General features: G+C 46.4%; 1 protein-coding gene across 1 annotated transcript in view; it reads left to right on the top strand.

Annotated features, from left to right (window-relative positions):
* LOC138578694 (lactoperoxidase-like) overlaps window positions 1-14262 on the top strand; it is a 513803-nt gene that overhangs the window by 106223 nt on the left and 393318 nt on the right. Inside the window, exon 4 of the mRNA XM_069649723.1 lies at window positions 12474-12603. Within this exon, the coding sequence (XP_069505824.1) occupies window positions 12474-12603 (130 nt within the window). The remainder of the gene's footprint in view (window positions 1-12473; window positions 12604-14262) is intronic.

Here is a 14262-nt window from a genome sequence, read left to right on the forward strand (position 1 = left end):
CATCGAGTCAGACATACAGTGCACAAAGGTCCAGCCCAAAGAGCCAGCCGTGTGTTACACATCACCTTTGAAGATACGGTATACGCCCAGTCCAGACCGGTGCCTCTACGGGAATCAGGTGAGCGTTACAAAGTCATTACATTTTCAGATGAGCTAAACACAGACTGTTTCCCTTATTCTGCCTCAGGAGAGTCTACATCTGTGTCTCAGGATCACACATTGTGCAATGTGTTTTTTCTAGTCAGGGGAACAACGCAGAGATAAACAATGGGCACATTAGAACTACTTTATGAATCATCAGTCTGACTGGAAATAGAGTCTATATGAAACTGGTATACATTGGGATGCGAGACGTTAAGTTCATCGGTTATTTTTTCGGCTCATATCTTCCAAGGATAAGCATAGCCGTGTAGTAATGCCAATGATAAATTGCCAATGAATACAACTTTAGAAATGTTGTATTTATTGCAATCACTAAGCTACAGCCTTAAGAAACCTGTCTTTGAAAACATTCAAGTATCACATTATGAAGATGTCTGGTGAGATCGACCCCGGGGTGCATCAGACATGTGGCTTTACCTCTAGGTGTGAAATCCCATACAAAGTCAGCAACCCTGCCTCCCACTGGGAAAAGAACCAAGTAGAAAGTCCTACACAACCCCCACTAGTCAGAGCCAGTTTTTTTTGTCGTATTGCAATCTATGCAAGGTGCGACACTGAGGTGTCACCGCCTCTGGCTTTCCTGGCTTGACGGCCCATCAATCCGGCTTTGTGCACTTAATGCAACGCGTGCCACCTTTCAGCCACCAAGCAGGAAGAGCTTGGGTACTGCACACCTGCCCATCTCCTCCACAGCTTCCAGGCCTGATGGCCCTCCAGACGCCTGCGTTATTGAGCAGCATGGGAGCAGTTCGGTGTGGTGGCAGCAGGGCAGCTTCTGGCAACATTGCATTGCCCGAAGATTTACGTTTACGTAAATATCTCTGGAGAGAGCCCTTGTTTACCACTTGCATTAACAAACATCTGACATTAACATAATGAAATCCGTTTGTTTTATAAGCCAATGAAGTGGTTTTGTTTCTGTACTGCCCTGTGCACCTGCCCCCTGGTCTTCCCTAGAACCCCCCACCCTTTGAGCAGCATGAGTGGTACACGTGTGACTCCGTACCCTGCAGGCGCTGTACAACTTGCCTCACTAAGCCGCTGGTCATGCTCACCACCTTACTGCTGAAGACTCAGGACTCAGCCCTCCACCTCAAACTCCTGCCTTTTGGATCATGGATGCCTTGTGCTGCCATCAATGGAGCTGCTAAATTTGTCTGCATCCAATGTGGTCCAGTTACAAGGGGCAGGACTGGGATGGACTGGACTCCTATGGGCTGTCACCAACGCGAAGAGGTACCAATGAGGTCAGTCAAGTAGCACCACTTTTGGAAGGCAGGGGTAGCGTTATGGCGATAGCGAGGAGGACAATGTTTTATGTGACTTCTGTAGGCTTCTGCAGTAGCACAAGTGACATAAACAGCAGCGCTGCACATACCTTCCAAGCCTATTTTGAACACTTTAGGAAGGTTGAATTATAACCAACACGTATCTGCAACCAAGGTACTTCTAGAAATGGCAAAATAAGAGTTCCCATACCAGAACACACTTAAAACGAACAAGTCTTTGCAAAGACAACAGTTTTGCCTTTTGTGTAGGCATGGGACAGGCATTTTCCAGGCATTGCTATAATGGTACCATTTGCCCTTAAATTGGCAACAGGAAAATAATGTGAGCGCCTGGACACATGATATCAGTGCCTGCAAATGCCTATCTTGTTCCCAAAATCGTTGTCTTTGCCAATTTATTTTTAACAGGAGTTCACAGCAAAGAGCAGGTTTGAGGACACATGTACTGCTCATGAATCAATTGGTTCAAGGTATAACTTAATCAAGACATTTTTATTACGCCAGTAGTGCATTTACAGCTGCAGGTAACTCATTGGCGGTTTAGAAATAAGACTGGCAGGCCGTATATAGCAAATTGTTTTATGTTATTGCTTGTAGAGCTAGCTCAAAGAGATCCAAGAAATTGTGGTTTGGGCAGTGAGGGACAAGTGGGGGGTGGGAATGACCATAGGGATTAGCATGGCCATGGGCAGTTAATGGTTGGGTAAATAACGAAACAACCCCCACAAGTTGTGTGTCCCTCCTCACGTCCCATCCCCCTACTAGCTGTCCTCCAATGCAGTCGTTTCGGGTTATCGGTAGAGCTTAAATGCCACCCAATAGCAATATTGAAAAATAATGTTGAGCAATTGGAAAATGCTACACATCCTGCAAGAATATAAATTACCCCTGCTAACTGCGCAGGGAGTATTAATTCTATTAAAGACTAGGAGGCGAGCATTATGCTTCAACTTCATTTATTACTACTCTTCAAAGCAGTTCCAACAACTATAACCAAAACAACCACATTGAAATGCCCCAAGTGACTTTTCCACTTTTGAACTACATATCCCATAGTCTCTGTAGTCCTTCATACTCCAGCTCAGCCATGACCACTTCCTGTCCCTGAGCTCCTCCTCTCTTTTACGCTCTCAATGTACTTTAACCATTAACTTTTCGTCTTGCCAACTGAGCGAAGACTTCTGCACCAACTCGCCTTTTCCTTAGAAGCCATCTCGCTCAACTATTCTTCTGCTCTTCCCCTAACAGAAATAAACAGAGTATCAGGGTGGTGTCTAAGTTTGTTATCATATCATCACGAGATATATATATATACAGCATACATGATCAACAAAACATTGGGTGGGATCTAATGCTTGCCTCCTAGTCTTTAATAGAATTAATACTCCCTGCGCAGTTAGCAGGGGTAATTTTTATTCTATTGCAAGACTGGAGGCGAGCATTATGCTTGTTTAAAGCTGTCCCAACACAGTTGCTGCTATACTCTCAGCAGGCTTAAAGTAAAATTCCCTAAAGGTACGCTCATTCGCCCAGTCTGCTGCTGCCATAATGTCTTGTAAGGGCACTCCCGTTGTATATGCTTTGGACGCCATAGCTCCTCTTACAGAGTGCGCCCCATATTTCTGCAAATCAATCCCCGCTGCTTGCATTATCTCTCTGAGCCATCTTGCTATGGTAGCTGTCTTTGTAGCATGAAAAGGCTTCCTGCATGCTATTAACAATTGCTTCATAGACGCAGTTCTGTTCTCTGCTGTTCTCGCCCTGTACTCCTTAATGCAGCTAGCTACACACCATTTGTTGTTATTCGGAAATTATGGGTAGTGCACCGTGGAAGTACCTGTCTTGGTCCTTTGTACTACTACAAAGGTCACTCCTTCCGGCCCGAATGTCCTCCTACTGATCTCTAGTGCTCTAATATCCGATACTCTTTTACAAGATATGAGACATAGCAGCATCGCTAGTTTGCCTGACAGCTGCTTGAGAGATAGATATCTGTTTGCTGGCCAGCTCTCTAATAGCCGTAACACTATTGTCCCGTCCCATAGAACCTTGTATTTAGGTTCTGGCGGCGCTTTGAATTTAGCTCCTCTGATGCGCCTACAAACTGCCGGGTGTTCACCTGCTGGAACTCCTTCGATTGGTAGGTGCCCCGCCGAGATTGCTGATCTGTACACTCCTATGGTGCGAAACGCTTTCCCGTCATGCAAGAGCTGCGCTAGGAAATTCAGTATTGCTACTACAGGTGCTGAAATGGGATGAATGTCTCGCTTTCGGCACCAACTAGTCCACTTGGCCCAAGCCTCGACGTAGCTCCTCCTAGTCGATGGAGCCCAGCATTCTGCAATGACACTTGCAGCTTGCATCGAAATGCCTGGCAGTTCCCATCGCTTCCTGATATCCTGCACACGATGAGCGGGAGTGTCCCTCTCACTCTCAGAGGATGACACTGCCCAGATGGGTCCGTGAGCAGAAGCTCTCCTTCTGGGAGGACTCTGGGCAGATCTATCAAATGTTCCGTCAGCGTCGGGAACCATACTTGTGATTTCCACAAGGGTGCCACTAGCACTAGCTCTGCTCTCTTCCTCCGACATTTCGCTAGCACTATGCTCAGCATCATGAATGGGGGAAACGCATAATGGATTCCTGATGTCCAATCCTGGAGGAATGCATCTGTACTGCTGGCGTCTGGGTCTAGCCTCCAGCTGAAGTAGCTGGGTGTCTGCGCATTGAGGCGCAACGCAAACAGGTCCGCATGGATCGGACCCCACTTCTGATCTAGTATCTGGAACACTGCAGGATCCAACCTCCAGTCGCTGGAGTCTGTGAGGTAACGGGAATTCCAGTCCGCTTCTACGTTCAGTTCTCCGGGCAGGTATGCTGCCATCACTGATGTCCCTGTCCGTAGGCAATAATGCCAAAAATCCTTCACTAGCTCCTCTAGCATTCTAGATCTAGTTCCGCCTAGGTGGTTTATGTAACGAACTGCCGAGATGTTGTCCATCTTCAGCACACTTTGTCTCTCATGAAAGTCTTTATTGTGAAGGAGCCTGCCAGAAGTTCCAGGCAGTTGATGTGCAAGTTTAGCTCTTCTTCGCTCCATTTTCCACCTGTTTGTAACTCTCCGCATCGCGCTCCCCAACCTAAACGACTGGCATCTGAATATGGCACGACCATTCCAGGCATCCATATTCTGTAACCACCATTCCAGTTCCACCACGGACTACCGATCTAATGGTACTGGCTGATGATATTTCAGGCCTTGCTGGGGATGTTTTATCTTCAACCTTTGTAATGCTCGATAGTGCAAAGGACTGGGAAAAATGACCTGTATGGAGGCTGCTAGAAGGCCCACTATCCTCGCTCAGACTCTCATAGAGACTATTCTCTTCTTCAGACACATCCTGATCTCCCTTTTGATATCTCGGATCTTCCTCGCCGGGAGCTTTAGTGTGACTTTCCTTGTGTCTAACACAAAGCCGAGGAAATCTAGTCTTTGAGCCGGCTTGGTATCTGACTTCTCTATGTTCACTAGGAAGCCTAAGGACTGTAACAGATCTAGGACCCACTTCATCTGGGATTTCAGTGTCCCTGGATCCTTTGCTAGAAGCAGGAGGTCGTCCAGATATATTATCAATCTTATGCCTTTCTCTCGGATGGCTGCTGCTACGGGTTTCATCAATTTGGTGAACGCCCAAGGAGCTGGCGCAAGCCCGAAGGCCATCGTCTTGAATTGCCAGAGCTGTTTCTTCCAGTGAAAAGCTAAGAAACTCCTGAACTGCTTCTGTACAGGGATTGTCAGGTAGGCATTCTTCAAGTCTAGCCTGGTCATCCAGTCTCCCTCTCTCAGGGAATCTCTGAGTTGGTGGATCCCTTCCATCTTGAAATGATGGTAAACTATCCATCCGAAACACACTCAGGGAAACTGATTGATTATACTTTATCCTGAAGTGTTATTGTAGTATGTTATTAACACACACAAACACTTCGTGGGGTCCACTTATTAGCGTGGGAACTAGTGATTATTCATGTGCCATTTAGTGGGTGACCTCAAATTGTCTTTTCATCTGGAGTAGCCCTCATAACATATGCGAACTGCTATCCTTAGGAATGGGGTGCACGGATCTTCCACCCATATAGATGTGGGGCAGAGATTGGTGTCTTGGTAGGGCTTGGGGCCACATTTCAGAGAGGACCTATTTCGTAGGTCATGCAACCTTTTTTCTTTTATTGACCTTCGTACGAAGTGTGTGGACCCCAAGTGATGGATCACTCTTGTGATTTCTAAATAAAATAATGCTAAAAATGGGATTGTTTCGGCCCAACTGTTGTCACCTTCTCCTTTCTGGTGGTCTTGTTTGGTTTTATTTTTTGGCTTTATTTTTTGGCTTTTTTTAGGGTCGTTGTCCAGGGATGCCTTTGTGATATATTCTACTTAGTCCTTTGCCACTTGAATCGATTTTTTAATACAGGAGTCCGTGATCCAACGTTTTTTCTTGGAGAGAAACTTCCTCCATAACACAATATGTTTTTGGTCTTTTCAGAGAGGTATCCCAATTGATTTCCTGGGATATCCTTGGTTTTAAAAAGAGGTCGACTGGTTTCGATGATTATTACTTCTCATCTTCTTCACGACCGTGGTTTTGGCCTGTCTTGATAAGATCAGGAAAAGGATGGGATCGGATGAACCGTCATCCCATCTACCTGAGGAAAGAAAAGAAAAACAGAATAGTTTTTCATTTCTTGAGGTCATGCTAGTTTTTTGAAAAACATTCTAAGGTTAGATTATGATTGAGTTACTTATAATTAATTGAATTATTTTAGAATATTTTTTAACAGTCTGTTCTATTGGCGGGAAAACACATCAATCTGTTTGGACTAAAAATAGGTGTTATTGACAAAAAAGGGTTGGTTACCTTCCGTGTGGCTCTGCTGGTCAGATGCTGTAAGCCGTGTTACTATTGTGGACGGCTGGAAGGTTGCATCGTTTTTATCCTGTAAGACACAAGGTGGTGGTGTGTCATTATGTGTGTTACACTACTGCTGGGTACATCAAACTGCTGTTCGTTATATGGTATCTCTTTTAATATGCGTGTCCGTAGCCATCAGACGGATTGCCAGTGGTCCGCACATACGTCCATTTTTTTATGGGGCCTGTGCCAGTGTAGATGACACATTGGATGTCTCTGGGAGCCTGCCGCGACCAGACCTGCCCATTTCACCCCAGGGAGGCGCCGAGCAAAGTCAATTAATGCTCACGGTCACGGGCGAGGCAGTCTATTGGACTTGCCTCGACTCGCGCTCATAAGCACCCCCTTCACACAGCGTGTCCACATGGGGCGCCGGTAAACGCTGGGAGCGGGCAGCGCTGCCCGTGTCATTCCCGGTAATTACAGAATTCTTGATCGCGAGCGCGGCAGGCTGCTAGGCTTTCCGCGGCTCGTGATCGAAAAGGAGTATCTTCTAACGAGATAACAGTTTGAGATGGATCGCTTACCGCATTCGTCGGATGGCTTCTGCTTCTCGTCAGGCCCTGGGACGCCGCTCTGAGTGTAAACCAACGGTTGCCCGGCAACGGGGACGGCTTTATTTAGTCCGTCCTCGCTGCCGGTTATCCTGGTCGCGCAAGGCGGCCATATTGGAGCGTGTTTGCTCCTCTAGGTTACTCTATACTTCTGGTGCTGCATATAATGGTGGCAGGGCCCCTGGGGCTGATGCTTAGTGTGTTTCTTGTACATAATGTTGATATCTCGCGACAATATTTGGCAACAGTATTTGGCATCTTATTCAGTTTGTACTGGGAGATCGTAACAAGACATATCTTCATTCATTGCATTATTGAGACCGTAACAGGACATATGTTCATTCATTGTAAAGTTACGACATCATCACAATCGTTATTAAAGTGTGGCCTTTCTCCCCTTGTCATCAGTCGGGGTAAAGGATATGGAGTGGAATTGTTGAATTTAGAGGGATCGCCGAAATAGTTGATCCATATTGTGAGAGCACTATTCGGCGGGGGGAGGAAGGTGTGTACATAACATTGACCAAAAACATTTGTTAATATTCATGTTTTGGTGACAAGTTTGTTGTTACAGGGTATTTGTTATTCTCTGTACTGTGCTGTAGCTCCTTTTCTTCCTTCTTTCTTCATCCGTTGGTGACGTTCATTTCATTAGGGTGAGGTTGTTCCAGTGTATTTCCTCATTCAGCCCATTTTTTACTGTGTCTAATCTGAAAATCCAAAGTTGTTCACGTTTCAGAAGCATTTGTCCAAAGTCCCCACCCCTTCTTGGGGGAGTTCGTTTTTCAAGAATCGTCCATGTAAAGTCGTCCTGACAATGTTTTTCTTGGACGAAATGAGTCACCAGGGGGGCCGTTAGTTTTTTGGTGCGGATACATGATTTATGTTCAATGAATCTCTTTTTTATCTCCCTCGTTGTCATGCCCACATATCGAAGGGTGCAGGGGCCTGTGATCAGATAGACCACCCCTTTTGATTTGCAATTGGTTAAATTTCTTTGTTGCCATGGTGTATTCCATCCTATCTCGATGGTCTTGCTCCTTGAGGTTTGTGCACACATGGAGCAGCCCCCACAAGGTGTATGTCCCATAGGTTTTTCTGCTCCCCAGATTGTGTTTTCAATGTCGTTTTGTTCCTTTAATGTGTGTACAAGGCTATCTCTTAAGTTTTTGCGTCTTTTGATAGCGAAAGACGGTTGGGCCAGGGTACTTGAGCCTGTGTTCAGAATGGGCCCAATTTTTTGATCTCTTTTTTGATGGTGTTGAACAGCGGGGAATAACTCATTACGGCCGTTATCTTTTCTCTTTTTGAATCTTTTTTATGTTGCTGCAGCGTGATCTCCATTGGTATGTTTCTAGCCCGTTTGCATGTATCATTGACAATTTTCTTCGGATACCCTCTTTCTCTCAGTTGTTTTTTAGTGCTCCGGATTGGTCTTTGAAGTCTTCTAGTCTTGTACATGTTCTGCGGTACCGGAGGAATTGGCCAAAGGGGAGATTATCCTTCAGGGCTTTTGGGTGGTAGCTGTTGTACCGCAGAAGTGAGTTCCTGTCAGTGTCTTTTTTATAGACCCGAGCCCCCAGGCCGTCTTCTTGTGTGGTGATATGGAGATCCAGAAAATGTGTTTCTGTCCTGTTCGCATCAATAGTGAATTTGAGATGTACATTGCAGACGTTCAACCACTGGTGGAAGGCTGTGAGCTCTTCTTTTGTCCATCCGTTCAGCTCTTTTAAGTTTATAACTGGGCATACTTTCTCCTTCCTGTGCACAAGAAACATGTTGCTTATAAAACTTGGCGCAACCGGACACCTTTCTATGGCTCTTTTCTTCGCTAGCAGCGCTAACTCGGTATTCAGGGATTCTTGTCCTGCTATCACTAGGCGCAGGTGTTGAGGCATACGCTTCTGCACTGGTGTCTACATAAATTCTATCTGCAGACCTCTGACGGTTTGCAAAATCCAGACATCGCTCGAAAGCGCGTGCCAGTTTTTCCAGAACATACTTGTTCTCCCTCCCACTGGAGGATAGGTTATTGCCCTTACCTGATATAAATCCTTGTCCCCGTCCAAAACCTCTACCTCTGCGCCCTCTGCTGTTACGACCTCTTGCTGGGAGAAACATATCCTACTGCCTGTTCTCCCAGTATTGGGCTCTCTGATTAGAGAGTCTCCTTCCTCCTTGCTGCTGACCGGTCGTGCAACCCCTGTAACGACCGGTCCCGGCAAAAACTCTGTTCGGGAAGATCTTTCGAATAGATGCCTGGGCTTTCCCCAGTGAAGTGTATGTGCCCACAAAGCATCCCATTTCTTTTCTGAATGTCTCTCCGAATAGGAGGCACTGAGCTGCTTCTCCCGCTTCGTAAGATGCTAGATCGCTAAGTTTAGCGTCTATTTTCAGCAATAGTCCTCTCCTTCTCTCCGATGCAATCACCCAATTAGCGTTCCCCAAAAGGCAAACGGCTCTTTGGGCCCAACCTGCTAGGGCATCCTGGTTCACTTCCTCCCCCATGTCTCTCGCTCTTTCTGCCAGATCCATGATCTTGGTGAGAGGGCCAGCCAGATCCAGAACTTTCTCCTGACAGCTCTTCCATGACCTGTCTATGCCTTTCTGGGGGTCCTTGCTAGTTTTACAGACAAAGGTCAGCATCTTGGGGTCAAGTTCGGGGGCTTCCGCCACCTTTCCTTGCAGGTCTGGGCAAGGGCATTCTGCCCGGAGGCGTTGTCTAACGTCCTTGTCTAGCGCTTTTCGCAGTCTGGCTGTCATATATTGTGCTACTCTTGGGAAAGGCTGCCAGTCGGAAGATGTCGGGTTGCAAATGCTCTCCGGATCAAACATGTCGTCTTGCTCCTCTTCATGGTGATTTTCCTTACGGGTACTCTTTCCCCCGCTGGCCCAATCCTCTTCCGCTGGCTCTTCCGACTCCCTCGGGGAAGCATCCCCTTCTGGTGGCTCCTCTTCCGAGCCTAGGTCTTCTCCTCCTTCATTGTCTTCCCCAGGAGTGGGGGGCGTGAGGTCCGGCACTACCAGATGCTGCAAATAGGCTTCTTTCAGCTTTGCGAAGGCGTCTGCGACCTCCGGGGCCTTGTCTGGGGGTCTGCTGAGCCTTTCCTCTTGCAGGCCAGAATACTCCCCTTAGACCCTGTTCCAGAGGGTTCGATGGGCAAGCTGTTTGTCCTCGTGGTGCTCTCCTTAGGCTGATGGAGCATTGCTTCTAGATTCTCCAGCCTTTCTTGAAGGGGTCTGACCCCTAGTACCACTGCATCTACTAGGGAATTCCCCAGCACCTCCTTGAAGCTGGCGGCCAAGTCTAACGACTGCTCCTCCTCGCTCCATTCACATTCCAACATGATTAGGGTGTGCTGTGTGCCTTAATACCTGCTGACAGGTTTCTGTGTTGCCCACTTCCTACTAGATGTCTGATATAGTTCTTATTCTTTTTATTTTTTTATTTTTTTTTATGGTGGCTGCAACGGACTTAATATAATTTCTTTTGCCTGTGGTGGCTTATGGTCTCTCCTTCCTTCTGCAGCTCTGTAACAGTATGTCGATTGGAAGGGTATGGCTCTCTGCTTAGCAGTGCCCTTCTTTGCCTCTTTGTGAGGCTGCTTGTGCTTTTATGGGTTTGTGAAGACTATTATTGTCTTCGTTCCGCACCGCGCACTCTGAAACTTGTGAGCGTTACGGCGCTGACTCGAAAAACTCACTATGTTCCAAGCGCGAATGCAGTGAGCGAGGCCAACTCCGCCAACGCGAGGGTGGGGGCCAGGGCCTTCCTCACTGTTATCAATGCGGGCATACAGTTACGCTATCCGGCGCTTGTCTCTGCCTCCGCAAAGGAGGGGGGCGCTTGCGCACGCCTGACTTCACCCCCCCAATGGTGGGGGCCTGTGAGGGATCTCACTCTGTCCTCGCTGCAAGCACTGCAGTGCTGGCGAACGCCAAGAGTGCCGGATATGCGGCACGGGGACAATGCGCCGACAGGGCTCTTCTGCCCAATGGGGGAGTCAGAATTCGATACGCGGTGAGGCGGAGATCGAAACGGCCACCTAGGTGTCTCCCTCAGACCACACCAAAATACAATAAATGTGCTACGCGGCACGGTGAAATTCAAGTACGGCTCTAGGGTGTGTTTAACGTCTAATAAACGTTACGTTCTATGTTTACTGTGAAGCACTAGGCTAATACACTGCAAAAGCTACGCGTGCATGCTCTAAGCTTTCTATTCACTTATCCCCTTAATGATATACCTATTATAAGATAATCATGGAGAGTAAGAAAACGTTACTTATCTGCTTGAAGAGCAGTAAAAGAAGAGGAGGAGCTCAGGGACAGGAAGTGGTCATAGCTGAGCTGGAGTATGAAAGACTACAGAGACTATGGGATATGTATTTCAAAAGTGGAAAAGTCACTTGGGACATTTCAATGTGGTTGTTTTGGTTATAGTTGTTGAAACTGCTGTGAATAGAAGTAATAAATGAAGCTGAAGCATAATGCTCACCTCCAGCCTTGCAATAGAATCAGAATTCTAGGGACCCCAGTAGGTATAGAAGGAAAAGGCCTGCAAACTGTCAGGGATACATTGCCCACCCACTACATTACCCCTGCAACAGGATGGATCAGGATTACAGACCCGATTTAAAAAAAAAAAGTCATTACGCCTGTGCCCTAAGGTCCCAAGCATTATTGGAAAAAATTGGAACCTATGATGATAATATTGAGTTCTGACAGCCTGCTAAAGGGGTTCCAAGATAAGACACTTCTACCGGATTCCCAGTATCTACCGGCTTACGGGGTGCAGCCTCCTGTGCTGTTCCTGCCGAGCCGAGGTCCCAGCACGAGAGAAAGATCTTTATGTTCTCGTGGTGGCAGCTGCAGGAGAATTTGTGGATCCAATCAAAGGTGAAAGCATTGGTGACTGTGGGGTGTAATAGGCCTTGCAAGTGATATTCAGTGTAGTGATGTGATGTGGCGTGTTGTGTCTCACCCCTGAATATGCTCATTATCATCAAAGGGAACTATGATACATTAGAGACTACTTGCAGATTATGAGTTGTCAGTCAGTGTCCTCCTTTTCCACAGAGGTCCTTTATACTGAGTTATCTGCCTTTTTCCATATTTTAATGTATCTAAATTGAGTGTTGTAATGTGTGCAACAGTGTTTTTCCTCTTTCACAACCTTAATTAAAAGAATGGAATAATGAAAAGGCAGAAAAACTGAGCTGAGCACCTGCTTAGACTTGAATCAATGAAATATCTACAACATCTGTTATTATCAGTCCATATTTGCATACGCTTGCATTTGCAAGAGAAGGTTATACAAACACCAGCATGCCTGCTAAAATATAATCGTGCTACAATAATATCGTGTTACTTATAATTCCTCCCATTTCTTTGACATATTTTAGAACAATCTGAATATTCGGTACAACAATGTCATAATTCTTTAACATCTTGGGAACATGCAAAGTTAATCACAGATTGTTTATCTGTCCCTTTTACAGAAATCGGCCGCACCTTGGAGTATCAGAGACTGCGTTTGCCCGCTGGCTACCAGCGGAGTACGAGGATGGCATTTCACTGCCCACGGGTTGGACAGAAGGGAAATTACACCATGGCCATCCTCTCCCACAGGTAAGAATGTTGTACATTTAATTCTAACTTCCCAATGCTATCAAAATTCTATGTTTTAAAATAGGTTTCTATAGTGTTGTTGTTGTTGCTTATACTTTAGGTCTATCCATATATGTGCCAGGGCACTAGGTGTCAGCCACATGGGTTCTGTATCCGGTCACAGAACTAGGACAGGAATATGATTTATATCCCGCAAGTGTATTCTCGACAAATGCAGTGTCGAAACAACTGGTCGGAAGAGAGTTCTTACTTTTGGTTAGAAGGTAGCAAGGACTACAACAGAAGTATGACCAACCGTATGACATATCTACATCAAAAACATGCAGAAAATTGACCTGTTTGTGTGGCTGTGAAACTATGACAATGATGCATACCATGTATCACCGTTTTAGAAAGTAGGAGCAGTAGGTAAGCCTGCCCTACATACAGTTAGTGACACTATTGTATAGGCAAGAATTATGCACAATTCTTAGAAACGGGTTGAGCACTGTGGACATCGTTTGGGTGGACCTTTGGAAGTCAGTCTTTCAGCTTTCATCACCCCCGAAAAGGGCAGAGCAACCAGTACAAAAAGCGGGTGTAATGCATTTTCAATCAAAGAATGTACCCACAAATGACAATTAGGTAAATGCTGTGTCTCACCTCCCGGTGACCACCCTGGGGAGACGGTAAAGCCTGCACGGCTCCTCAATAACAACGCGGACAACAGAGCATGGTCACATAACTTTTTCTCCACTCTGCCTTCCTCCATTACTAACTTCCCCTTACATCACTTCTTCTTCCCGCCCTGCACCCCCCTGGTCCTGCCTCCACCTGAACACTAGACAGTCCCGCCCAATGCCACAACCCCCCCCCAATTAAACAATAAGTCTGTTCACTTTACTCCATTTCTTCAAAACGTGTCCCCAGCCTCATTTTAGCACTTTGAGGTCTTGCGTATGTTAACTTTGGATGTTCGGACCTACTCATTCGCAAAGGACCAGCCCTGTCAGCCAAGTCCGAATCTTCTCCATCCCCTTGATAGGATTCATTGGATGGATATATGTCCTCCTCTTCTATTCTGGTGATCCTCTGCTTCGAGCCTGCATTTGGCAGTCTTCTGAAGTGTGAGGAGTTCCTGGCCACCCTTCGTTGATCCCCTTTTGCTGTTATATGGAACCCTTCTTCACAGTTATTATAAAGGGATCCTCATGGAAAGTAGCGGTGTGTTTTCTGGCTCGATGTTGCTTTACTACCACCACATCTCCTAAGTTGAGATTCCTTCGCACTTCCCTTGAAGTCGGTATTCCGTTTCATTTTCTCCTTTGCCACCTCATTATGGGCCCTTATGGTCTCATCGTCCACGTATTTCTCTGACTCACTGGGGCGATGTGGTATCCGGGTGCAGATGTTTCTTTCAAATATTATGTCGGCAGGACATTTTCCTCTGGAGCTGTGTGGCGTTCTCCGATAGCCCGGTAGTAGCTGATGTAGCACCTGCTCATAGGGTTGTCCGATCAGATGAGATACCTGGAGTGCCCTCTTCAGATTGGCCATGAATCATTTGATTGTCCCATTCACCTGCAGCCATAATGGAGTTACTTTCCTGGGGAGGAATCTTATGTATTCCACAAATGTCCTAAGGTTTTGGCTTGTAAATGGAGGCCCATTGTCCGGCTT

This window comes from Ambystoma mexicanum, chromosome 1p (assembly GCF_040938575.1).
Source record: "Ambystoma mexicanum isolate Mex_15411 chromosome 1p, UKY_AmexF1_1, whole genome shotgun sequence".
NCBI classification, from domain to species: Eukaryota; Metazoa; Chordata; class Amphibia; order Caudata; family Ambystomatidae; genus Ambystoma; species Ambystoma mexicanum.